At 40.4% G+C, this 27,748-nt stretch overlaps 1 protein-coding gene across 7 annotated transcripts in view; it reads left to right on the top strand.

Annotated features, from left to right (window-relative positions):
- MBOAT2 (membrane bound glycerophospholipid O-acyltransferase 2) overlaps positions 1-27,748 on the top strand; it is a 95,260-nt gene that overhangs the window by 44,331 nt on the left and 23,181 nt on the right. For 4 of the 7 annotated variants that reach the window (XM_073896969.1, XM_025867569.2, XM_073896970.1 and 1 more), the window contains one exon: positions 17,972-18,067. In XM_073896969.1, the coding sequence (XP_073753070.1) occupies positions 17,972-18,067 (96 nt within the window). Of the gene's footprint in view, positions 1-17,971; positions 18,068-20,164; positions 20,220-27,487; positions 27,512-27,748 lie in introns of those variants that run through there. The other 3 variants (XM_073896972.1, XM_073896973.1, XM_073896971.1) reach the window with 3 other exon arrangements.

Here is a 27,748-nt window from a genome sequence, read left to right as displayed (position 1 = left end):
ACATTTTCTTAATTTATCTAAAGGGCTGTATGAAGCAATAATTACACTGTATTATTAGGATTACAGCATATATAGATGCCATATATGTGACAATAGTAGGATAAAAGACAAGGGAGGAAATACAGCAAATTTGCTGTATTTTATCAGAATTAAGTCACCATTAATCTGAAAGAGAGTGATAAGATGCACACTGTAATCCCTAATCACTGACAAAATAACTACAAAATGTACAATGAAAAAAATCAACATAGGAATTAAAACAATATGCTACCAAACATTTTTTAATAAAAAATGAGTCAGTAAAGGAGGAACAAAAAAGACCCAAGACATACCTGAATCAAACAGCAAAATGGCAGATGTAAATCTAACCACATCAGTAATTACATTAAATGTAAATCAAAAGGCAGATGGGATTAAAAAAAAAAAAAGACCTAATCATATGCTATCTGCAAGACACATTCTTTGGAAGAGAAGACACCAACAGCTTGGAAGTAAGAATGGATATGATATATCTTGCAAACAGTAACTGCACAAGTGATAGAATGGCTATACAAGACACTGCAGAACTAATAAATGGGTTTGGGATACAAGATCAGGAGACATATATATATATATATATATATATATATATATATATATATATATATATATATATAATATGTTACATATATTCCAAACAGTCCAAAAATGAAAGTACAAAAGCAATTCCATTGTATTTTATACAATACTTGGAACTTGCATCAAAAAGAATAAAATACTTGCAACTACACTTGAAAACTACAAGACATCTCTGAGAGAAATTAAAGGAGATTAAATGGGGTTGGCTGGCTGGCTCTGTTGGAAGAGCATGTGACTCTTGATCATGGAGTCATGAGTTCAAGCCCCATGTTGGGTGTAGAGCTTAAAAAAAAAAGATTAAATGGAGAGATATTTCATATTCATGGGTTGGAAGGCTTATATTGTTAAGATGGCTGTTCTCCCCAAACTGATCTACAGATTTAATGTAATCTATCATAAAAACTTCAGAAAGTGTTTTAAGTAGAAATTAACAGGCTGATTATAAAATGTATATGAAAATACAAAGGACCTTGAATAACAGAAAATTTTTTTGAAAAAGAACAACAAAGTTTGTTGTACACTATGGTACAGTAATAAAGATGTTGTGATAATAGTGTAAGGTTGGGTACATATATCACTGAAACAAAACTGAGAGTCTAGAAACAAACCCTTTATTGTTTTATGGTCAATTGATTTTCAACATAAGTGCCATGGCCATTCAGTGGGGGAGGATGGTCTTTTCCATAGATGGTGCTGGGACAATTGAATATGTGAAGAAGCAATATTATACCTTTACCTCACACCATACATAAAAAGTCACTCAGAATGTATCATAGACCTAAACTGGCACCTAAAACTATAAAACTTTAGAAGAAAATATGGGATCTCTTTATGACTTTCGGTTAGGCAAAGACTTTTTAGATATGACCCTCAAAGAATGGCCCCCACAAAAAATTGACTAATTGTACTTCATCAGAATGAAAACCTTTTCTCTTCAAAAGACACTTTTAAAACAATCAAAAGGCAAGCCACGGGGAGATAATATTTGCAACACATATATGTGATTCAGGACTTCATCCAGAATATATAAAGAATTTTCCCACTCAATACTAAGACAGCCCAATTTAAAAATTGGGAGTATGGGGCTCTAGTCAACAAGTACTCAAACATCTGAGTACCTGTTTTGTGCCATAGTCTGTTCCAGACAAAGACCAATGCCAAGCCTGCCATCCTGGAGTTAGTGTTATGTGCGGGAGGCAGACAGGTGGGTCGACAAATATAGAAGTGAAGTTATTTCAGAGAGAGAGATGAATGAAATATCAGAGAAAGTTGATGCGCGTGAGCCAGCCATTCACAGAAGCAGAGAGAGAGCCCATGAGCGGGAGGGAGTGACCCGTGCCTGGCTCTTCAGAGTGTTTGGTGTAGTCAGAGACCCGAGAGAGGCCCAGGCTTGTGCCTTGTGAGCAAGATCCCCAGTGCTATGAGGTGAACTCAGAGAGGCAGGCTGGGCCAGATTGTAGTTGTAAGTACCGTGGGAACCCACCAGCGAATTTTGAGCAGAGAGATGTACCTTGTCAGACTACGGCTCCAGCTGCTGGATGGCCTTGTTCCAGGGAACGTATAGCAGGAGCTTCCAAAGGGATGGGGAAACCAGACAAGACGTGTTGGTAGCTTCGGACCTGGGAGGTACTGTGGAGAGAGAGGTGGACACAAAGGGGTAGATTATAGAGGCAGGACTAAGGACTGGATTGAGGATTGGCTGTAGGGCATGAAGAAAAGGAGGGATTGGCTTCTGGAGGCTTGAGCCACTGGTGGGATGGTGTTGGGTGTTATGTATGAGGTGGAGGAGGAGTAACATGCTGGCTCTGCAACGCAACTCAGTAGGAGAGCCTTTATTAGACGCTCATGGCAGTGTCAGCTTGGCAGCCAGACAGGTCTGGTGATTGCGGTAAAAGCTTTCAAGCCTTAGAATTGAATGAAATCTTCTGGGGGGAAAATTGTTACTAAATAAGAGAAGGCTGAGGCTCTGTTCAAGCAACTTTTCTTAAGTCACAGCCAGAAGAGGTCAAGCCAGCATTCCAACCTGGGGTTCTTTACTCCAGAATCAACTTCTGTGTTTTCTTGAGACACCCAAATATAAAACCTTGACCTGTTCTTCTCAGTTTCTATAGGCAGAAGAAGTTATAAAAAGTTGGAGTTCGGAGTGCCTGGGTGGCTCAGTCGGTTAAGCATCTGCCTTTGGCTCAGGTCATGATCCCAGGATCCTGGGATCCAGCCCACTATAGGGCTCCTTGCTCAGCAAGGAGTCTGCTTCTCTCTCTCCCTCTGCTGTTCCTCCTGCTTGTGCTCGATTGCTCTCTCTCTCTCTCTCTCTCTCTGTCAAATAAATAAATAAAATCTTTTTAAAAAAGTTGGAGTTCTTTATACTTTTCCTTGGAAATCCTTAGCACTTTCTTTCACATTCTCTCCCTTAGCCAGGGACTTGAAAGAAGTATTTAACCATACTTGTGACTTCCAGACTTCCTTTTTCTTACCATCCATCGTATACATCGATTAGTCTTTATTATTCTCCAGATAACTATTTCATCCTATTACTTCTTTGCTCAAAAAATGCCTACAGGAGAATACCCAAAACATTCATATTCAAGAAATCCATGCTCTTCAGAATACTTTGAACCTTGTTCTACCAACTAAGCTTATTTCCTATTGTTTTTCCCAGTTTTTGCTAGATAAGTGTCACTCTGGCCACGGCATTGTGTACTGACTCTTGGCTTGACACACTCAACTTAACTGGGAAGCACCATCTTCTCTGTCACTCTTGTTCTGTGTTTGGAGCCAACATAGACATTGTCATCCTGGGAGGAGCCTTCCATTCCCTTTCTGGCCTGTGCTGATCTTTTCACACTAATTCTACTGTACCCAGTATTCATCACCACCATTCACTTGCATGCACATGTCCCACCCAACAGAAATGAAGAGAATGTCTTCTCTTTGTCAAGCTCCTTGAGGAGCTCAGTGTCGTGAAGGTTGTGGACAGCTAAGAAACCAGTGTTTACAAAGTGTGGTGTGGAGGTAACTGGTTTGGAGCTAATCCTCCGAAAGCCAAGCGCTGTTACTGGTGATTGGTTCTCAAACATTGTGACAACATCCCTGACTTGTATCTTTCTCTTCTTTCTATTCCTCTATAAAAGGCAAGTGTATTGAGTCAAAAGACGTCTTTAACAACCAACTCTAGGAAGAGATAAGACATGTGATCTTAACATGTGAAGAATGGCCATTATTATCTTTTTAAGATTTTATTTATTTATTTTATTTAGAATGTGCTATTGTGTGCAGAGAAAAAAAAATGAGAAAAGTAACACATTTATTAAAAGTCCATTAGGGTGCCTGGGTGGCTCAGTTGATTGGGCGATCGCCTTCGGCTCGGGTCATGATCCTCGAGTCCCTGGATTGAGTCCCGCATCGGGCTCCCTGCTCAGCGGGGAGTCTGCTTCTCCCTCTGACCCTCTTCCCTCTCGTGCTATCTCTTTCCTTCTCTCAATTAAATAAATAAATTCTTTAAAAAAATAAAAAGTAAAATAAAAGTCCATTAAATGTATAACTGGGTTATTAGAATAAAATTCAGGAAATTATCAAAAAGATTTTAGAACGGTGCCTGGGTGGCTCAGTCGTTAAGTGTCTGCCTTTGGCTCAGATCATGATCCCAGGGTCCTGGGATCAAGTCCCATGTCGGGCTCCCTGCTCGGCGGGAAGCCTGCTTCTCCATCTCCCACTCCCCCTGCTTGTGTTCCTGCTCTCGCTGTCTCTGTCTCTGTCAAATAAATAAATAAAATCTTTAAAAAAAAGATTTTAGAAACCTGACATTTTGATAATGGCCTTAAGGCGGAATTTTGCGACTGCCAGTTGTCTGTGGCAGATTAAACACACACATTTCCCTGGAACTCCACTGAAGTGATAGTAAGCTGTCTGCTGTCCAAGGTATAAAGTCACAGATGAAGGTATTGGGAGAGCTGAGGCCCGAAGCGCACGCAGAGGATGGTGCTGTCAAGGGGCCTGCCTGTCCTGCCCATTCAGGGATTGGTCCAGGAGAGTGGGTGTGTGGGCCCGCACACGGCTCTGTCGTGACGAGCATGCCGTGCCCTTTGACTTTGAAACTCGGTGCACGTATGACTTTCTTATAAATAGGGACAAAAGAAGAGGTGAGCCCTCTTTGGGATGTTGACTTGACTTTCAGATGCCATTGCATAGAAAAACAATTCTTCAGGTTGCTTTCCACATAAAAACCACTAAATGAAAACAGACAAACTTGATTAATCAAATTTTTTTAAATAGAAAATAAGAATAATTTTTAGGCAGTGATCTTTCCAAGTCTCTGCTCCTATAAATTGTTTATTGAGTACTTTTCAGTCTGCATTTCCCAGTAGTGGCATCTTTAGAGTTAAATCTAATGCACCCCACCAATATTTAATTTTTAGTTCTTAGCTTATGTTTATTGCTGTTTAGCTAGATAAAAAAAATAAAAAGGCTAGCTAGATTGGGTGAATTGTAGTTATTTAATTTGAAATGGTGTATTCTGGAAGTAGAAATGCATAATTGTGGATAGAAATTTTGGGATCGCGCGCCTGGGTGGCTCAGTTGGTTAAGCAACTGCCTTCGGCTCAGGTCATGATCCTGGAGTCCCGGGATCAAGTCCTGCATCGGGCTCCCTGCTCAGCGGGGAGTCTGCCTCTCCCTCTGACCCTCCGCCCTCTCGTGCTCTCTCTCTCATTCTCTCTCTCAAATAAATAAAATCTTTAAAAAAAAATTTTGGGATCAATTTTGAGAAAAATGGATTTGATATGTAGGCTTAGAGAATTATTTACAGGTGTTTGTTTAAACTGAGTGGAGTCTCTTTTCAAAATTAAACGATAACCTATGGGCTTCAGGATTATGTGCCAGCAAGTAGAGGTAAGGTTTGGAGATACAGTTTGAATAAAACTAGATCCTTGACTTAAAGTCTTTTGTGACCCACTAGCAGTTTTAACCTGAGCTTTCTGCTGTCAGCATCGTGTTTCCACCCAGCAGTGCCAAGGAGACAGACGGAGAGGAACCACCTAGACCAAGGATGGTTTAGCAACAAGCAATTATACAAGAACAAAATTATCTTTAAAGTGAAATGGAGCCCTATCTCACCAAATTAGTTAATGCAAAAATAGCACCAGTTGAAAATCATGGCCAACTTCAGACAACACTGATGGTAATTAACTTGTCCTTCCCCCCGAATTGCTAGAATTTCTGTGATCTGCCTATGCACACATGTGATGGGTGCTTTGAATGTTGCCGGGCTTCTCTAGGATCTGTAATGTCCTAATGCTATCAGTCTTTAATCTTCTTGGTTGTAATCAAAATAAAAGTTTCTGTGAATGTGTATCATTCATCCAGTAGAACCAAAGAAAAGAGTTTTATTTTTTAAAAAAATTAGATCCGGGGTTAACAAAAGTTCTTGAAGAAACTTGGATTTTGTTATAGGTGTGGTGGGCAGCTGTTGGGGAGTCTTGAGCAGTCTGGATGCAGTGTTTATAACAGACTAGGGAGGGAGCAGGGGAAGGGCGACTAATCAGGATGCTATTACATCAGTCCTGGCCCAGACCCGCTCCCAGTGGGAATTACTCAATCCAGTGTATATTTGTAGATAGATTTGGGTATGGATATGAGTCATAATGATATGCAATATGAAGGTGGATTTGGAGGTCTGGGATATGGGGATGGGAATCACAAAGATACATCAAAAATGACTTTAGTTTTTTTTTGGGCAAAGCAACTGCATGAGAGATGGTGCTGTTTACCAGGATGGAGAAAACTAGGGAAAAGGTGGTTTTGGTGGGATCAGGATTTCTACTTGGGACATGTTAAGTTCCAAAGACTGACTTACTAGGCAGCATCTAGTGATGTTAAGTATTAAGTAGCTTGTTGGTTGTTTGAGTTTGGAGATTGGGAGGCATATCTAGGCTGGAGCTTGAGAATCTGGTAGCTATCGGTATACAGAAAGTATGTGAAATCATGGGGCAGGGTGACATCCTCTTGGAAATCAGTGTCCCTGGACAAGAAAAGCAAACCCTGGGGCCCCAGGATGAGGAGGAATACACAAAGGAGGTTGTATACAATGTGTTTGTTTCCAAAATAAGTTTTAATCAACTTTAGGTATAATTTACCTAAAACAAAATAAAACCACCAGTTCAGTTCAATTCCAGCATAGTTAACATTGGACAAATGCATAAACTGTAACCACCACGCAAATCAAAGTAGAGAACATTTTTACTCATCTCCCAGAATTTCTTCCTTTCCCTGTGTATTCAGTCCGGCTCCGTCTCCAGCAACCAGTGATCTGCTTTCTGTCACTAGAGATTCGTTTTGCCTATTTTAGAATTTTGTATAAATGGAACTCTATAGTGTAGTATGTAATCTTTTGTGTCTGCCCCCCATTTTTTTTTTTAACTCAGCTTAATGTTTTAAAATTCGTCCATGTCGTTGTGTTTATCAACAGATTGTTCCTTTTGTTGCTGAGTGACTTTCCATTGTATGGAATGTATGTACCATAATCTATGTTTCCTTTCACCTGTTTATTAATGGACATTTGGGTTGTTTCAGAATGGGGGCTATTACGAATAAAACTTCTAAAACATTTTTGTACAAGTCTTAGATGGATATATGTTTTCATTTCTCCTGCATGTGTTGTGTGCCGCAGAAGAATTTTTGGGACATAGGGTGAAAGTATATTTAATTATATAAGAAACTGCCAAACTTTTCCAAAGTGGTTATATGAATTTTCATTCCCATTGGTGAAGTATGAGGGTACCTGTTGCTGTATAGTCTCAACCACACTTGGTTTTATCATACTTTTCAATTGTCATTCTAATGGATGTTTAGCGGTATCTCACTATGATTTTGATTTAGATTTCTCATGGTTAATGATGTCAAGCATTTTCTCTTGGGCTAATTGACAAATTGGACACCTTCTTTTGGTACGTGTCTGTTGAAATCTTCTGACTTGAACTTTATTATTATTTTACAATTCATTCTTTTTATTAATTGGATATGTCTTTTGTCAGTTTTATGAATTATGAGTATTTTCTCATCTCTGATTTGCCTTTTCATTTTCTTAGTGGTGATTTTTTAAATTAGGTTTTTAATTTTCACTTACAGTATATTTAACATGCAGTGTTACATGAGTTTGCAGTGGACAATTTAGTGATTGAACACTTCCATCCATTACTCCATGCTCATCATGATAAGTGTTATCTTAGTGGTGATTTTTGAGGAACAGAACTTTGAAATTTTGATGAAGTCACCTTATCAATTTTTTATTTTATACTTTAGAGCTTTTTGTGTCTTTTCTAAGAAATCTTCATCTGCCCTAAGATTATGAACATTTTCTTTTGGAAGTTTTATAGTTTTATTGTTTAGGCTTAGATCACTGATCCATTCTGAGCTAATTTTTATGTATGGTATGAGTTACAGGTTGAAATTAACTTTTTTCTGTTCATATATCCATTTGTCCCAACATTGTTAATTGCAAATACCATCTTTTCTGTATTAGATTGCAACTCATCTATATGTGTGGCTTTATTTCTGGACTCTCCTCTGCTTATTGATCCACGTGACTAACTTTGCACAAGACTTACATATAAGAATACTGACTTGACTTTCTCCTTATTTTGCCTTCCCCCTCTGTGTATTCTTTCCAAGACCCTGTTTGCTTATATGCTTTTTGTTATATGGTGTTCATGTATTTTTAGAGTTGTCTCAAATATTATATAGAAATGCAAAAACTACAGGTTAGCCAACAGTGTGTTTGAAAGAGAAGAGCAAAGTTTCAAGGTTTCACAACTAACTATAAGTACCTAATTTCAAGACCAAAGTATAAACAAACAGAGTCTGGGAAAATATAGACAGAGGGAAAAGCAAAATAAAGAGAAGACAGTGAGTTAGAATACAGATGTGCATGCCTTTTCTGAAGCTGAGCAAAAACCAAGGTCATCTGAGCTCATGCACCTTGGAAAAGCGAACAGTTTAATTTGATTTCTGCACGTTAAAACAATTACTCATTTGTTCGATTTTGTCTTTGCTCCCGTTAGGATTTTGAACCTTTTGGTGATGTTACCTGTTTTCCTCATTCAGGAAGAATTCTTTTTCATTTCCCCTCAGCATTTCTGGTCATTAATCCCATAGTCCCAGAGCTCTCTCTCCTTTTTTTTTTTTTTTTCCTGAACAGTCTTCACTCTGTAGCTGATATCTAAGTGAATATTTTAGATGTGATTTCTCTTTTTGAAATGAGGCAGTAATTGAACTTTTATATTTTAACAAATAAGAAAATGTTCTGTTCTAGAGCTTTTCAAATGCTGTTGCTTTAATTTTGTTATGAGTAATAATTATATCAGGATGCTTTTGGCTGCAAAGAGCAGAAATCCCATCATGGTGGTATAGTGGTGTGAACAGTATAGAAAGATTTAACTCTCAAAGTAAGAAGTCATGAGGCAAGGCAGCTCATTTTGGCTAATTCAGCAACCCAGTCTTAGCCAGGGCATCAATAAGCTCTACCGTTTGCTCTACTTAACTTTTCTATTTTGCCATCCTAGTGTGTTGACTGTCCATAGGCTGGCTCCTTTTATAAGCTAAAGGTGAATGCTTCACTTAACAGACATGACAATAGCAAGGGTTACACTTCAGGAAGGAGCAAAGCCTTTCCAGAAGCTCTATGTCAAGTTTCACTGACCAGACCTAAGTTTTATGCCTACCCATAAACCCAGGCAGTTGCAAGAAGGACAAGATCACAGTTGACTGAGTTAGAGTCATCAGGATCCCTGTGTGTCTGCCTTTTTAAAATAACTCTTGTACTGTCACAGGTAGGAGTAATAAAAAGTGATGGGGCCATTATTTACATCGAGGTCCGTTCTGTCTGGAGGGTATTTGCATGTATGTTTTTCTGTTGAAAGGCACTCAGTGGAACTCATACCTTGAGCATAGCCCTTATGATAATACCAGGCACATACATACTGGCTCATATGCTGCTTTCTTCTGCTGATTTGTGAGTGTGAAAAGTCACGGGCTTGCCCCGTCACCCTGCCCTGCAGTCTAACTTAGAAGAAAACAACAGAAGTTAAATGTGCTTTGCCATCAGCTCGAAATGCATTTCAGTTGCAGATAATAGGGGACAAAATTCACCACCTGGGATTCTTGCTGGATTAGGTTGTTCAGAGCCAATGCAGCAGCTCATTGTGTCATTAAAGAAGCAGGACTCTTCTCTTGCTCTTTTGTGCTGTCTGAGCCTGTTTGCCACCTCACGGAGGCAAGGTGGTTGCTACAACAACCATTAGATCTGTTTTCTGGGCAGAAGGAATTCACAAGTGTGAAAAGCCACACAAGCTGTCTCTCCGCTTTTTTGTTTTCAGGAAAATTATCTAGCACCATACATTAGAAATACATTGTAAGCCACAGATGTAATTCTCCATTTTCCAACACTCACGGTTTAAAAAAAGAAGAAAAGAATATATTTTATTTTAACCGGTATATCCAAAATATTGTCATTTCAAAATATAGTCAGTATAAAAAATATTAATGAGAGATCTTAAATTCTTTGTGAAGGCTTCAAAAAGCAGAGTATTTTACAGCTATAACACATCTCAATTTCGACTAGCCACATTTCAAGTGCTCCGTAACCACATGTGGCTAGTCAGTGATAATGCTGGGAAATGTTAGTGCCTAACGGGCTTTCTGGGGAAACAAGATGCATAAATATACCTATGCAAATTTATTATAAATTTTACTGATATAGTGGAAAGATAGTACATAATTTACAAATAATAATAAAATATACAGTACTCTTCATTGTAAATTGTAAAAAGAGCCAGTCGATTCTTACAGAATGCTTTCATTGATTTTTGCCAAACTCTTACAAGGCTCACGTGTGGTTGCACTTCATCCATGATTTGACAAAATCAGAGTACAAATAAATGGTTACCATCCAGTTCAGTAAAGAAGTTGCTTATATCGTGGACAAATGAAGGCAGTTCTAATATGAATGTTGGTTGATATTTCTGTTTATATTAATGAGTAAGATGAAAATCAGACAAGGAAGATGTATGTTGGAACGTCACGCATCTGTCCATGTGTGAGCAACTTCTTTGCTGCCTCAGTCATAGGTTTTGCATAATGGGAGACTATTTCGTCTTTCTTTCTTTCTTTCTTCATCATTTTTCCCCCATCTTTTTGTTCAGCATTTTAATTCTAATTCAGGTCAGTAAACTTTCCCTAAATATTTTAGGCCCTGAGGATCATTACAGTTGCTGTTGCAACCGTTCAGCCATGCTGTTGTAAGGCAGAAGAAGCCGTAGATACATGTACACAGACGGGTATGGGTGTGGCCAAGTAAAGTGTTACTTAAAAAACCAGGCAGTGAGCAAAGTTTGGTCTACAGCCTTTAGTTTGTTGATCCTTGGTTTAAATGATCAAGAAAGTTTATAGTGTTTGCCAGTTTTTATAGTGTAAATGCTTCTATCCTGGTAGCCTTGAAGTGACTAACTTGAAGTCCCTGAATGGGTTTGGGAAGAAATGCTCAGTAGCTCACCATTCTAGAGTATTCCATCAGGCAAATACAGGATATGTGAATAGCCTCCAGAGCACAGAAGACAGCAGTTGATAAGAAGGAATTGAGGTGATGAGTTTTGAATATTTAATGCCTTTGTAATACTATTTATTTTGTTTTATGTTCACATTTAATTTTTAATAATGGCTTTGTTTAACCACCAGTTTACAAAAATTCTTAAACTAACAGCTTTCATGAGCTGGTATGAACTAGATCTGGAACACTCTTGCCAATGGAGACCACAGTGGACAGCGCAGATCTCAGTCTTTTCCAGGAACCTCAGCAGACTTCTGCACACACGTCATAGGCAGGGATCTGTGCATCATGCCACCTCTAGCTGCAAGAGGCTGGGCATTGAATATTTAGCTCTTTGGCCTCTATAGTAGAGGAGAACAGGGGACAATGGAGACAGAACTGCACATGGAGTGAGTCAGCCTAGAGTGTCTGCTACAGTTGTGTTCTAGAACTTTTTCCATGATATATCAATATATGTTTATATACACACAAATGTGTATATAATGTGTAGATACATCTGTGTATCTCTAGGTTTTTAGTACCTAAAATGGGATTATTCTTTAGGGTTCACTTTTTCTGTTTAACTGACCTTCATTGTGTGTGCATATAGGTGTCCCCTTATTCACTATTACTGAATTCCATAGTGGGGCTTTCTAGTTCTTATTTCCACTTATTTTAACTAATACCGTATTGGAAATCGTTGGTTCTGTTCATCATTAAAATACAGTGCTTTAATGAGTATCTATGTGTAGATCTTTGTAAATATATGTAAGTATTTTTGTTTTTTAGGATAGACTCCAGAAAGTGAAATTGGCAGCTCAAAGAGTATATACAAATTCTGATGTATACTGCAAAATCACTCACCAAAAAAGGGGCTGTTTAAAGTTTCATTGCCACCAACCACATTTGAGAATGCCTGCTTTCCTGACCCAAACTGGATATTGCCTATTTTTAAACTTTTGCCAGTGATACTGGACAAGTATTATCATTTTATTTATTTATTTATTTATTTATTTAGAGCACTTGACCAGGGCATGGGTGGGGAAGGGGCAAAGGGAGAGAGAGGGAATCCCAAGCAGACTCCACGCCCAGTGTGGAGCCTAACGCGGGGCTTGATCTCACAACCTGAGATCATGACCTGAGCTGAAACCAAGAGTCGGACCCTTAACCAACTGAACCGCCCAGGTTCAGTTCTAATATGCATTTCTGGATTATTATTATGATTTCCTGATCATTCCTTATCTTGAATCTCATTTCTTTTTTTTTTAAGTTTATTTATTTTTTCTAGTAATCGCTACACCCAACATGGGTCTCGAACCCATGACCCCGAGATCAAGAGTCATCCTTTCCTCCAGCTGAGCCAGCCAGACACTCATTTATTTTTCTAAATGGTCTGACTTTGTAATTTTTTTAACTCTGTTATTTACTCATTCACATTCTCATCCATTTTCACTTGATTTCTTAATCGTTTTCTTACTGATTTGTGGAATTTTCTTATTAAAGATATTAACCTACGTGTAGTAAACGATTTCTGTTATTTAGTTTTCTGTCATCTGTCCTATAGAAATTTCCAGTGTTTATATGGTAAATATTTGTCAGACTTTATCTTCGTGGCATTTATGATTTTTGTCATGCTTATGAAGATTTTCCCATGCCAGGATTTTGAGGATATTCCTCTGTATTTTATTTTGGTACTTTTTATTGTCCTATTTTTTTTTTTTTTACAATAATCTGGATTTGTGTGTGTGTGTGTGTGTGTGTGTGTGTGTGTGTAGTGCGAACCAGGAAACTAGTTTTATTTCTGAAAGGAGGGCTAACTTTTTAACCTCATTTACCTCATTCATCCTTCTCCCACTGATTCCATATGCCAGCTTTTAATAAACAAAAACTTGCAGTTGGATGGGTCTTTTTTGAACTTTCTTCTCTGTTTGGTTAATCTCTTGATCTCTTTATGAAACAGTACTACATTATAAATCACTGTGACATGTTCTTTTATCTGCAGGGATCGGGCAAGTCCTCTTCATCATAGGTTTGTTTAGTTCTCCAGAAGACCTTGAAAGTCGGTTGGTCAGGTTCTGCTGGAAGTATTGTTAGGATTTTGATTGGGATTATGATGTTTTATTTAGAGATTAATTTGAGAAGAGTGGACTTTATGTTATTTGAATTTTCAGAGTAAGTCTAAGATTAAGTTCATCCAAACTAACACAATTCCTACTTCTTTCCCACTTCAGAAACGTCCATATGCTTTTCCCCAGGAATTAGTAGTGTCTCAGGGCTAACAAAGTACTGAGTGTTCTGACAGTTTTTTTTATATGTTAAGAATGCATCCTTCTCTCTTAGTTTGCTGAGAGTTCTAATTCTTATATGGAAACATTGTTAAATTTTATTAGATGGCGTTCTCTGTATTGACTCTAACTGTTTTTCCCTTTGGCGCATCACTATGATGATGGATATCACTAGTCCTTTTATAGTGACTCATACCTGCATTTATCCAATAAGCCCTACCTGATCGAGATATTTTATTTTAAATTACCATGAGTTTTAGTACACTAAACTCTGTACTAAGGAATTATTTCGGTTATCTTTTGCAACATGACAAACCACCCGAACTCGGTGGCTTCATGGCAGTTTATTATTGTTTTTCATGGTTCTGTGTGTTGGCTAGACTTGGCTGGACAGTCTTTGCTCGAGGACTTATGTGGGTGCTATTACATGTTGGCTGGGGCTGTGGTCGTTTGAAAGCTTGACTGCTTGACATCCAAGATGGTTCCCTTCAGTCGAAGTTGACTGTTGGCTGGGAGATCAGCTGGGATTGTTGACTGGGACTGTTACCTCTCTGTGCGGGCTTGGTCTGCTCACGTGTGATGGCTGGGCTCAGAGTATGCTAAGGACAAGCATTTCAAGAATGAAATGGAGGAAGCTGCAAGCCTTCTTATGACTGGGCCTTGAAGTTTCAGGAAGTCATTTCCATTATATTCTATTGGTAAACCAAGTTCTTAAGTCCAGCCCCTTCCAGGGGGAAAAGGATTGTATTCCATCTCTTGCTGTTTGGAGCTACATGTGCAATAGGGTTTTTACTGGGGGCAGCAATTTGGAGACAGTCCTTTGGCCTCCACAGTTTACATATATCCTGCATAAAAATATTCTCTCTTCCTCCCAAGACCCCCAGAGTGTCACCTCCTTATTGCATCCAGCTTGACACCTCCATCTGGTCATCTAAGTTGGGTCTACTGTGGATGAGGCTTCTTCAGTGTGGCTCCTCAAATTAAGCTCTTCTTCATGTGAGGACCAATGGGGAAGTTTTTGTCTCTTTCCACCCAGTACCCAATATACAATGGTGAACAGTGAGAGGGTAACCGTAGTAGATCCTTCTGTTAAAAGAGGAGAGGAATGTTAAGTCTCTTAGCAATCTCTGGTCCATAGCAATTGTGAGGTCCAGATGGACACCTCTTACCAGTTCCTTGAGGAGTGCCCCACCTCATCCCTGTGAGTTGTTCTCTGTGGCTCTTTCTCTACACCCTGAGCTATCCTTCATTTTATACAAGAAATGGCCAGATTTTGTGGTTGAACAGCTTTCTTAGCCCGCTACCTACCAGTAGATAATTGGGGACAGAAAGATCTCTTCATTTTGAACTGCTTCTCCCTTTCCATCCAGTCTCGTATAATTCTCTTAAAGACTCCTGTGGGCTTCCTATGTCTCTAAGTCTCCTGCATTAGACAGAAGCCACACCCACAGCCTCTTTTAGACCGTCTCCTTTTACTGTGGTCTGAACGTGCTGTGGGACAACATCCTTCAGGTTCTTGAAAACGTTCTTGTCTAGCAGAGAGTCTAAGAGGCATAACCTTAAGATTCTTGGAAACTATTGTTTTTTTTCTGAGAGGTTCTCTAAAAATGTGCCCTTACATCTTCCTGAGGTATGATTAAAGAATACTCTTCACTTCATCTTTACTGTGAAATCTTTGAGAATATTTTGTGCCTGGAAAGATTATCCTGAGCCCTATTTTTTTTTCTAAATTCTGCTAAAAACCTGAATACTGCTCATTTTTAGTTCATCTTTGTATATCCATACCTTATTGTACACATCTAGAAGGAACCATTTGGCACTTTTAGTGGTATGTGTTCTGTTTTCCATGTTGGACTGAGCAGCAGTGTTAGCCAATTTCTGTAGTTTCCAATGACAATTTCCTTACTACCCTTCAGATCTTCCCTAGCAATCTCCTTAAGGCCTTTACGCTTCCCATCTGCACCCAGTCCTCAAGCCTGTGCTTTGTGTTCCAGATTTTTATTATGGTAGCACCCCATTTTCACTTACCAAATTCTGTTCTGATACTACCACTCCACCAAACTGTGGTGGCCTGAAACAAATAGGTATATTATTTTCCTAATAATTTTGTGGGTCAGGAATTCAGAAAAGGCTCAACTGGATAGATCGTCTCTTTTTGATATGGCATCAACTTCTTCACTCACATATCTTACGATTTGGTGTCTGTCTGTCTCACTCTCTCTTCTGCATGGTGTCTCATCCTCCAGAACCTCTCCATGTGGTGGTCTCAGGATAGTCACACTTCTTTCATGACAATCAACTTCCAAAAGGCAAGAAGTAGAAAGTGCCAGGCTAATTATGGCTGTGCCTGGAACTAGCAAAGTGTTACTTCTGCTGTAATCTACTAGTCAGAGGAGCTGGAAGGCCAACCCAGATTCAAAGTGGATAGAGAAATAGACTCTTGTTCGTAATGGGGGAGCAGAAGGTCGGATTACAGAAGACCGTATGAGATGGGAGATATTGTTGTGGTCATCCTTGGGAAACACAGTCAGCCACATGATTTTTAGACATTATTTTAAGTTTGATTTGTCAGCACTCTGTGTGTGAGTATGCATGTGTGCTATTTTGTCAGATAGAGTTATCAGAAGTATATTAGTTTTGTAAAACATTTGAATTCGGAAGCTATCCCCCTTCCACCCCCCCCGCCAGGAATAATTCAAGTAGATCAAAATTACCTATTTGTCTAAAGTTTAAAAGATTTCTTTTTTAAAAAAGATATTTATCTGAGAGAGAGAGTGTGTACACATGTGAGTTGGGAGGGGCCGAGGAAAAAGGAAGCAGAATCCTCTAGCAGAGTCCTCGCTGAGCACAGAGCCCGACGCAGGGCTCACACCCATGACCCTGAGATCATGACCTGAGCTGAAATCAAGAGTCAGACGCTCAACTGACTGAGCCATCCAGGCGCCCCAAGTTTAGAAGATTTCTTTCATAAAACTACCTGAAATTGCCTACGCAGGAAACTTAAGATTTTAAAGTAACCAAATATATTGGGTTTTTTTAAAATTTTTTTATTGTTATGTTAATCACCATATATTACATCATTAGTTTTTGATGCAGTGTTCCATGATTCATTGTTTGTTCATAACACCCAGTGCACCATGCAAAACGTGCCCTCCTCAATACCCATCACCAGGCTAACCCATCCCCCCACCCCCCTACCCTCTAGAACCCTCAGTTTTTCAGAGTCCATCATCTCTCATGGTTCGTCTCCCCCTCTGACATACTCCCCTTTTCTTCCTCTCCTGTTATCTTCTTCTTTTTCTTTTTTCTTAAAATATGTTGCATTATTTGTTTCAGAGGTACAGATCTGTGATTCAACAGTCTTGCACAATTCACAGCGCTCACCGTAGCACATACCCTCCCCAAGGTCTATCACCCAGCCACCCCATCCCTCCCACCCCCAACCACTCCAGTAACACTCAGTTTGTTTCCTGAGATTAAGAATTCCTCATATCAGTGAGGTCATATGATACATGTCTTTCTCTGATTTACTTATTTCACTCAGCATAACACCCTCCAGTTCCATCCACGTCGTTGCAAATGGCAAGATCTCATTCCTTTTGATGGCTGCATAATATTCCATTGTGTATATATACCACATCTTGTGGTATATTGGGTTTTTCCTATTGATTTCTTCTATACGATCAATGTTTAGACAGTCCTTCCCCAGTTTGAGAACGTTTGGATATTTATCCACATTTCCTGTGTGTTCTGGTTTTTCTGCTGACAGTAGTTCTTTAGTCTATCTAGAATTATATTGTTAACTATTTAGATGATAATCTCTCCCTGCTCATTTGCAATTCAGCCTTCATCCTATGCAGTGTTGTGTGTTCTGGAATCTGTTTTTGTTCTCTTCATATTGATACGTAAATTCTTTTCCATACTATGTGTTTAATTACTGTAACTCTGTCCCAAGCACTTCCAGAATGTGAAAATCACTAAATGTTCATGCCTATAAAATGTGAGTAAATGCCACCTGATCCACACTAAGGATGAATGATTTTATAATGTTGAGAACAAGTTTTTAAAATCCTATTAAGAATTTGTTTAATGTATAATTTAGCCAAATATTTTTGGGCCACATTGTGTTTTCTAAAAAAAAAAAGGAGGAATAAATAGAAATACCAGTACTCACAGTTTTATACTTGTGAATATGACTTTCAAATATATAATTTGGTTCATGGAGGTCTTTCAGAAGGAAAAAATTAATAAAAGCAGTAATTAGATGCATCTACCATTGAAGATGGTACAAAATTTACAAAAGTAAAGTAGATACTAGTAAAGAGTTTTTACAGTTTATTGAAGAAAGCTATTTGTGGAATAGATCTAGAAATATTTAATTTTTGAACCATTTAAATTTTGAATCATATGGTTAATAAATTACTTTAAAATGTATTTTTTTAACAAAATGAATCTTTTATTTTCACTAATCTAGTTTATTTTTGTTTTCCAGATATTGTTTTGTGTTTGCTTTGGGATACCTCACAGTGTGCCAAATTACTAGAGTCTATATCTTTGATTATGGACAATACTCTGCTGATTTTTCAGGGTAAGTTTAACACTGACTCAGTAGCCTGTTTTATCTATTCTAACATGTTGATGAAAGGATGACGTACAGTTGCATTTAGTAGTTAAAATGAAAAGTGATCAACAGATGTTTTAGTTGAAAATTCTTCTATGAATTTAGACATTTTCTTTTTTTTTTTTTTAAGATTATTTATTTGAGAGAGCGCGCGGAAGAAAGTGAGCACGAGCAGGGGGTGGGGCAGAGGGGGAGAGAGAGAGAGACAATATCCAGCAGACTCCCCACTGAGTGAGGAGCCTGACTCGGGGCTTGATCTCATGACCCTGAGATCATGACCTGAGCTGAAACCAAGAGTCAGATGCTTAACCGACGGAGCCATGCAGGCACCCCAAATTTAGATGTTTTCTTCTTGTGACGTGGTCTTTTATGGTGCTGTATAAGTCACAAAAATAACCTGTCCTTTTAAGTTGACTTATATACAATTTCTAAATACGTAGCAATTAAATTTGTTGTATGGCATTCTGATAATGGAAGCATTCTCTAATTTTATGGAAATTTCTGTCATCAGTTGTAACTATTGAAAACCAGCCCCTTGGAGTCTGTCCTTGACTCTCTGTTTCTTTCTTTGTTCTCCTGAGCCTCTTTTGTATAGTCATTCACCAGCTTCTGTATAAGATCTGGTCACCTCTTCTTGCTTCTTAATACCCCCTGAGATTTTTTTTTGGACCAGAGGTCCTTGGCCTCGCCTTGTCTTCTGAATTTCCTAGAGAAGACACTTGAGTATGTATTTTACTTGTATGCATTTCACTTTTATGGAATGTTCTATATTCTTGTGTCTAGTATTCAGCTGAGTTGTGGAAATAACTTCTGCCTTTTTGTTCCTCCAAAAGGGAGGTAGTTCCTCTGTGGTACTCTTTGTCCTGTAACAAAACTGATTAAATGTCTGCTCCAAGATAAATGTAGTCCAAGTCCCTGAGGACCAACGTGCTCACCATCTTTCTAAAGGGACCTCTGCTAAGGATAAGCAAAGTGGAAAAAATAAAGTATATCATGGCATCTATGAAAAACAGTTAATTCAACATTAGAAATGGACCAAAGTTGTATGAACTTAGAGAAAAATTACTGCTGTGAAACAAGAGAATTTTAGAAGATGAAATTTTTTTTCTCCTTAATGGGATTCAAGTAGATTTTATTTTTTTTAAAATTGACTTAAAAACTGATTTGGATGAAAGGAGGTGGCATACAAAAGAACAAACAAAACCAAGCCAAATGAACTGATAAAATACACTAAAAAAACTAGTTAAATTAGCGATATGTTGAGTAGAATAGAGAAATATATCTGGAATTCAGAAAAGGAGAATAGGTGCTGGTGATCTAGCTTACAAATTATAGGTATTCTTGCAGGAAAAGAGCCAACAGGCAGGATCAGTAAATATGTTGGGCCACTGAAAATCTTCAGAATTTGAAGATGTCAGCCAGGTTGCATGTTGTCATTAGGGTATAATGAAAGTAGGAATTAGTTGTGAATGCTTACAAGAGTCAAGATCACTTAGTTTAAGCTTCCTGGGAGCAGTTACCCTACTGGTCTTGTTCATTGGGGTATCCTTCGTGCTTAGCACATAGTGGCATTAAATAAACACTTACTGAATCAATAATAATAATAATACCTTAGTAAAGAAAAAAGAAAATACATGAGAAGAACGGGGGAGGAGAATAACAAACGCAATGCAGAACAACCTGAGCAATGTGGGCAAAGCTGTGCAATCTAAGAGATAAATTCATAGCTTTAGTGTTTGCGTTATAATGAATTTAGAAATGAATTAAGCATTTGGTATGAAATAGAAACAAAAAGAATACTCTTGACAAATTCAGTTTATGCATGTTGATAACAGAAATGTTAACATTAGCAACTGAAGTTAAGACTGTAAAGTCATGAATTTTCAAATTGCCTTCTTGAGTGCTTGGATACTGTAGCCATGTACTGGGGGCACTAAGCAGGCAAGGCTCTGCCCTCCAGTCTTACTTCAGCCACAACTGCTCTGTGTCTCTAGCTTATATTTGGGATTCCACATACTACTTCATTTAAAAAATATCGTGCTGCTTATATTTTTAAACTGCCAGATTTAAAAAGTAATCCAACGTCGCTAAATTGAAGTCATGGATGCGGTCGGCGTGAGTACGGATTTGCATGACGCACTGTTTGCTGGGCCCTCACCACCCCTCCTTTGGTTTGATCTTAGTTGTTACCTTTCTTATTTCTCTTACCTGACATTCTAAACTCTTGTTCACTACTACTCTCTAGCTGGGGATAGGCCAACTGCTGTTGAAACAGCAACACAGTTTCAGTGGCTCAGCATAATACATGTTTATTTCTCAGTCACGTGGCAGTCCTCTAAGGAGGGACCCTTTGCTTCACACACGCATTTAGGGAAGCTTCTTTCTCAGGGCTTCACCTCCTCCAGCATCTCTGGAATCCTTGTGATTATGTTGTTGGAGGCGCTGTTGATGAGCAAAGGAAGGGCATGCCTCCTCACCACTGCTGCTCACATCCTATTGGAAAAGAGTACTTACATGGCCCACAAATTAGAGGGTAGTTTGCAGTAAGAGCAAGATGCATGTTTAAAAATAGCTTTATATGACATGGCTTTTAAGTATTTTGCTGCTGAAATTTGAAATTTCATTTCAATATTTAAATATAATTTTAAAATGTTTTAAGTATGTGGAAGAAAAACAACATAGCATGTTAAAGATGGACAACCTGATAAAAAAACTCCCAGTGTAATGTGTAATGTTTATCCCTTAGGAGGAAACATTTGACCATCAGCAGTAAACTGATAAAGATTAGGCAGAGACAAATTAGCTGAAGGAGGCCGTCTGGCAGAAGTTGAAGGACTCTTTTTTTTTTTTCTTTCTTTCTTTTTTTTTTTAAACTGGACACAGGACACAAGCCACTCCTAGAGGCAGACTCTTCCCCTAATGAAATATTTAGGCATTTAGAAGTCTTGAGTGTGTTTAACACGTGAGCAGAAAAGATCGTAACTTGATCCTAATGAGGGTAAATATCCAAAATGTTGGATGTCTGCAGAAGGTAGAGTTGAATACAGTGAACCATCCTTTGTCTTAAGTGCTCATGCTGCCCTGATTTTGGCAGCACAGGAAGTGAAGCTGGGCTCTTGCTGAGGAATCACATGGGAGCTCTTTTGTACAGGGCAATCTTATTTGCATGAGGCACGGGAAACTGATACTGTGTGTGCGAATGACTGTGTGTGCGTGCACGTGTGTGTGTGTGTGTGTGTGTAGTTAGGCATGAGTTCAAGATATGGTTAAAATGTTGATCAGATAAAAGGGACTCACTTTTTTTTACAAATTTGAGAGCACAAGCGGGGATGGGGTGGGGGGAGGGGCAGAGGGAGAAGTAGACTCCCTGCTGAGCAGTGAGCCTGATGCAGGGCTAGATCCCAGGACCCTGAGATCAGGACCCGAGCCGAAGGCAGAAGCTTCACCGACTGAGCCATCCAGGCGCCGCTAAGGGACTCACTTCTTAATAGAAGTTTCTTTTCGCAGAAAGGCTGAAAAGCTACTGAAGTTTTGACTTTCATGCTAGCCTCAGAAAATAGATACAGAAGAAGTGTAAAATAATTAAGTAGCTTCCCTTTATATCAGCAATAACCAGTTAGCAAATATAATAGAGAAAGTTTTTTTCAGCAGTTTCAAAGTTTTTTTCAGCACTCCTTTCAGCTAGTTTCACAAGCAGTTAAAAACTATGATATGTCTAGGAATACATGTAAAAAGAAATGCACAGGACCTCTGTGTAGAAAACTATAAAACTTTACTGTAGGATATAAAAGAACACTAACTGGAGAAACATCTTGTTATTTAGGTGGTAAAATTCAGTATTATAAAGATGGTAATTCCTCTCAAGTTAATCTGTAGGTGTAATGCAGCTCAAGGTAGGGTTTTGAGGGAAATGAGATGAACTGAAAAGTTTCTCTAGAAGTGTAAGTGCTCGAGAATAGCAATCTCAGTGTAAAATACACTACTGTTTGTCAAGTAGCAGGCACTTAAATATTACAAGACTGGCACAGGAATAGACGAAGCCATGAAGCCAGGGGAGAAACATACTCATGGGATCTGAGAAATAAAGGTACAGAATAGAAATGGTGGGATTATAGATCCAGTGGTGAAAGCACTTCTTGATTATTCAGTAAATGGTGTTGAGACAGAAGAAAGGTAAATGCTTGCCTTCTTTGAAGATAACTTGTAGGTGGAAGCGAGAACAGATTTTTTTTTTTGGCAGGAAGGTAATGAGTTCTGATTAGAGTATGTCAATTTTTGTTGTGCTGAAGGGATAGCTTAGTGCATCCACCAAGAGATGTACATGACATAATTTTCCACTCAAATTAAGGATATGTTTTATAGCTAACCACATAGTACCAGATCCTCAGCAAACATTTTATTACTGCTTACTCCTGTGTCCACTCAGCTAGGATTTATTGAGTACGTGCTATACGTTTTGCTAGGTGCAAAGTACTTTTGTAGGTGACAGTCCTGTCCAGCATATAAGGGACAGACCACGGGTCTAAAAGCTACAGGTGTGATTGTCACATGCATTCCTTTTTTTTGGTTTTGTTTTTATTTGGGGGGCGGGCAGAGGCAGAGGGAGAGAGAGAATCAGCAGGTTCCTTGCCCAGCACAGGGCCCAAAGTGGGGCTCCATCTCACAATCCTGAGATCGTGACCTGAGCTGAAATCAAGAGTCGGACCCTCAACCCGCTGAGCCAGCCAGGTGCCCTGCATGTACTTTCAGAAAGCCTTGCTCAAGTTGAGGGTCTGATTGTAGATGTCTCTCTGTGCTCTGTGCTGAGTTCTAGAAGGCCCCTGCTCTCATCATCCTCCTGTCACATGAAGCCCACTAATTGTGTCGTAAGCGGGATGGATGTAAATTATTCAACCGCTGAACCTTAATGTTCCTTCGATCCTGTTTTATCCCAAGGGAGTGTCTCCCACACCCTGACCTACATTTGGTAAGAGGAGACCTTCTGTCTGGCTGCTACTAACGTAGGTCAAGTTACCAAGAGCAAACAGGCTACTCTATGGCTTGAATGGTCTGGCTTCCAGCCTCCCTAAGCCTGTTCCGCTCTTCTGTCGCTCACAAAGCAGCGGGCTATAATGATCTTTATCAGAGGTCTGCAGTTTTCTGAAGGCTCTGAGCCCCCCAGGGGGGGGTGCCTGGTCCTGCCCCTCAGCCCCCACCGACTGCCTGTCCTCCTCGCTGTCTGATGCTGCAGCCTTGTGGCCCTGCTCTCCTCTCTGGACTGTTGCCCAGCCCATTCCCTCTGCTCCGGGCACCCTCGCAGGCCAGCCATCCGTGCCCCTTATACAGGCCCAGGGGACATGACCCGACTCCAGGTTTTCCCCTCGGTTTGAAGTTTCTCTCATCTCTGCACGCATTCCTTCAAATGTCTCCTTTGGCTTGCAACCCTTTTTTCTACAGTTATTCACATACCTGTTTAGCCCCTGTTTTAGTGAGAAAGGCTCTCCGGAGACCACACTTTACAGCTAATTATCATGTCCTTCAGCGCCTGATGCCTAGTAGCAATTCCAATATTTATTAAAAGAAGGTTTTATCAGACATTTGCTGTGTCTCAGATACTGTTCGAGGTATTTGTCATATTGCTACTTTATTTGATCCACACAGTGGCAACATTACCTCGATTTTTTGGATAATAATTTGGGGGGAAAAGTGAACTAGTTTCTCAGTCCCCCACAGGGGATTGCTGACGGGGCAGGATTTGGGTGGAGCTTTCTCACTCGTGCGGCCGGCTGCCGTGGTCTCCACCTGCACCTCCACCCGGGGGTCCAGGAGGCACCTCGCACTGGACGTGCCCAAAACAGACTCCCCGCCTCCCCTCCCTGCCCCTCCTGCACTCCTCAGCTGCCTCCGTCCTTCTAGGTAGTTGCTCTGGTCAGAAACCTTGGCGGCCTCAGATCTCAAACCCTACATTGAATCCATTGTCGGATCGTCATCAGATGCTGTCATCTTTCCCTTCTGACGACAGCCGGGCTCCACGTCAGCCTGCACGTGCTGTCACCCTCTCCTGCCCACTCACCCCACCACCCCCTCCTGGCCTATTTAATCCCACCATGGCTCCCGAGTTTTTTTCAGCCCAGAGCCAGAATACATCCATTTAGAACCAGGTGACTTCGTGCCGAAAACCCTCCAGTTCGTGCGTCACTGGGTTCAGAGCCCGTCCTCACTTGCCCCTACAGAAGCCTTCTGGGTCTGACATCTGCCCCCGCCTGTCTCCAGCTTCTGCCCCTGTCTCCCCTCCGCACCTGCTCCAGTCCCGTCTCCCCCTGGGCCAGTCACATTTCTGCCTGAGGGCCGTTGAACTGCTTTTCTCCCTTCCTGGATATTCTTAACCTCCACAAGCTGCTCTCTGCCTTGTTCTCGCTTGAAATGTCACCTTCAGGGTGAGGCCGGTTATCACCCTGTGTGGGCACTCCCTCTTCCCTGGCCCTGCTTCGTTCTTGTGCTCCGCACTCAGCAGCATCTGGTATACGAGGCATTTACCTGTTTATTCCTTTCTTATCTCTCTCTGTCCTGTCCATTGTGAGGTCTGTGGCAGCGAGACCTTCATCTTGTGCACGGTTGTGTCTCCAGCATCTGGTTTATTGTAGGTGCTTGTTGAACACCTGTTTTTGAATGAGGGAGTAAGGTGAATGAATGAGCGTGGCTCAGAAACCCATGCCCTTTCCATCATGTCTCCCTGTGTGTTCTTTGGCATTCGGTGTGTGAGGCTTGTTTGGCTGCAGGGGTTTTTGCTGTTTGTGGAGGAAAGAGATGACTACGGGGGAGAATTGACAGTTCCTCTCTATTGTCAGGTGACTTATACCCTGGTGGCAAACCGACCTTTGACCTGGCAGGTGCTTGCTGTTGCTTTGTCACATTCCTATGCAGATGTCTTTAGAGTCAGCATCTCCTAGAGATGATGGACAATTAAGAAAGTGACTATTCTTTTTAGCATTCATTTTCTTTCTTTTTTTTTTATTATGTTCAATTAGCCAACATCATTAGTTTTTGATGTAGTGTTCAACGATTCATTAGTTGCGTATAACACCCAGTGCTCATCACATCACGTGCTGTCCTTGATACCCATCACCTGGTATTCATTTTCTAACTAAATCCTATTACTCTCATTATTTGTAGAGACAAAAAAATGCATATAAATGATTTTTAACTTTTGCATCCTTTTAAGTTTTAAGAAGTGTAGAGCTGTTAGTTCTTTACATCAGATTCGCTTTTTAAAAATATTACCTGAAACTATTTCATCAATTGAAGTATTTATTTTGAACAGTTAGAGTCCATATCTTCCCACGTTCCTAGCAGAGTGCCAGCAGGAGTAAATACGGGTCGTTCCACCCAAACACAGTGATGTCGTCATGTAGAAGGTACAGGTGGCTCAGTCCGCAGCCCAGAGCGTACTCGGTGGAGGTTCTGAGGCCCTCCACCTTCTCCCCTCCTCCATCCCTCACACTCCACCCTGGGGGAAGCCAGAGGGCCTCTCTGACTCACGTCAAGTGATCTCAGACTTTCTAGAACCCGGGAAGTGATTACCTATTGCAGGCTCCGCCAGATGCAAAATCAACAGGTAGTGAAAATGTCAGTAAAAGTATAAGTGAAATAATGCCTGAGTCACTGAAACAAGTATTTATGAACAAAATGCACTGTTAAGACCTGCTGCAGGTAATCTCTTTGAGAACAGTGGAGTTGTTTTCATTTAGAAGTGTTTTCTTCGCACCCTGGGTTCGGCTGTAGTGAGGTGAAATTGGTTCTCCTTCCCCATCACTCTGTTGTTTCCTGGTCTTGCACATGCCTGTGTTGGACTCATCTGTCCATTTTCCACTCTGGTTTATTTTTCTGAGCTCTCATTAATCTGTTTGTGCCTTACTGAACCCTATACTATAGTACTGTCTTATTTTCATTTATAACTTACTCCTTCAGAGTCTCTCTGTAGTAATTCTGCCTTCTAGCATTTTACTCTCACATTTGCCACCCCCTGCCCCCACCCCATGACAGGTTGGACCAGAGGCAGCAGAACTGCCAGCCATTTAAAACCAAAGGGAAGGGCACCTGGATTGCTCAGTCATTGGGTGTCTGCCTTCGGCTCAGGTCATGATCCCAGGGTCCTGGGATTGAGCCCCGTATCCGGCTCCCTGCTCCGTGGGAAGCCTCCTTCTCCCTCTCCCACTCCCCCTGCTTATGTTCCCTCTCTTGCTGTCTCTCTCTCTGTCAAATAAAAAATAAAATCTTAAAACAACAACAACAACAACAAAACAACAACAACAAAGGGAACGTTCAGGGCTAATGATCACCAGTAAAGAAAACAAAATGATGTTGAGAAGTCTTTGCAAACCAGTTGGTTCTCTGAGCCCATGTGTATGCCAAGTATCGAAGGTGCAGAGATAAATAAGGCAGTGTTTCTGGTGTTCAGTAGCCCATGACTTTTGTGGTGACAGGAAAGTAAATCAAAAAAATTGCGAAACAGTATGGTAAATGCTTTCAAGCACAGATGAAAATGGACAGGCGGCAGTGAATATGATCAACCTGTAGAAGGAGTAAGAGACCTTGACTGGACACTTAGAAGAGTCCATGTATTTGGCATTTTTTTTATTTAGCACATATCGTGGGCTAGGCACTGGGGATTCAGTAGTGAAAAAGACTGTTCCTTACCTAATAGACTTTCTAGAAAGGAAAGAGATTTTAAAACAGCCAATGTAATTGGATCAACGAAACACCCATGAACCTGAAAATATTTGGAAGGAAGCAAACAAGCTAAGGTTAAATGAAGGACAGGTGTGGGCATCGTGGCTGAGGGGCTACGGGAGGCAGAGCTGTCCAGTGGGCCTCTAGTACGAAGTGACTTCTCAGCTGGGACTTGAAGAAGGAGCTATCCTTGCAAAACAGTTCCAGAAAGAGTGGTCGAAGTGGACGGAGCAATATTTGGAAAGACTCTGGAGCATTCAGCTCTGCTTCCTGCCTTCTTTCCAACCCTGTTAGGGAGCGTGATTCTTGGATGGAGCAGCGCGGTCTCACACGACCCGTTCTCCCAGCCCAGCTCACTTCCCGGAGGCATCCTGCGGCTGCACACCTGATAGCGCAGGAACTGCCTGGGGCTGCCGGGACGCGCGGGGCACGAAGGGCGTGCACGCCGAAAGCACGTATATGCATTTGTGGAGCATCTTACATATATGTACCTAACAGTTTAGTATGTCACTGAGTGGATAAACTTCATGACTTGATATCGTTTTTATTATGTTTTGAGGGACAATGGGAATTAGAATTTAGAACTGAAGAGTATTTTATAATTCTTTGGTGAACTAAACTATGAAGAGAATGAGGCAGGATGAGAAAAGTGATTCTCTGCCCTCAGGGAAGTGGGAATCGTTGTTTTTACAAACCTCAGAGGCACGTGAAACATCCTGCAAGCTAACAGGGCAGCTGGGTATTCGTAGCAGCCCGGAGGATGGGTCGGCTGAGGGCTCCTTTCCTGAGAGCAAGTGGTAGAAAAGGAAGAACTGACTTTTAAGGGAACCCAAAGGGAATCTCCTCCCTCATGCACTGAATTTGAGAGCAGTTATCATCAGACAGGACAGGTTGTGTGTGTGTGTGTGTGTGTGTGTGTGTGTGTGTGTGTGTGTGTGT

This window comes from Callorhinus ursinus, unplaced genomic scaffold (genome assembly GCF_003265705.2).
Source record: "Callorhinus ursinus isolate GAN/ISIS: 27379988/994484 unplaced genomic scaffold, GSC_fseal_2.0 scaffold10, whole genome shotgun sequence".
Lineage (NCBI taxonomy): Eukaryota > Metazoa > Chordata > Mammalia > Carnivora > Otariidae > Callorhinus > Callorhinus ursinus.
This window is presented reverse-complemented; position numbering and strand designations above follow the sequence as displayed.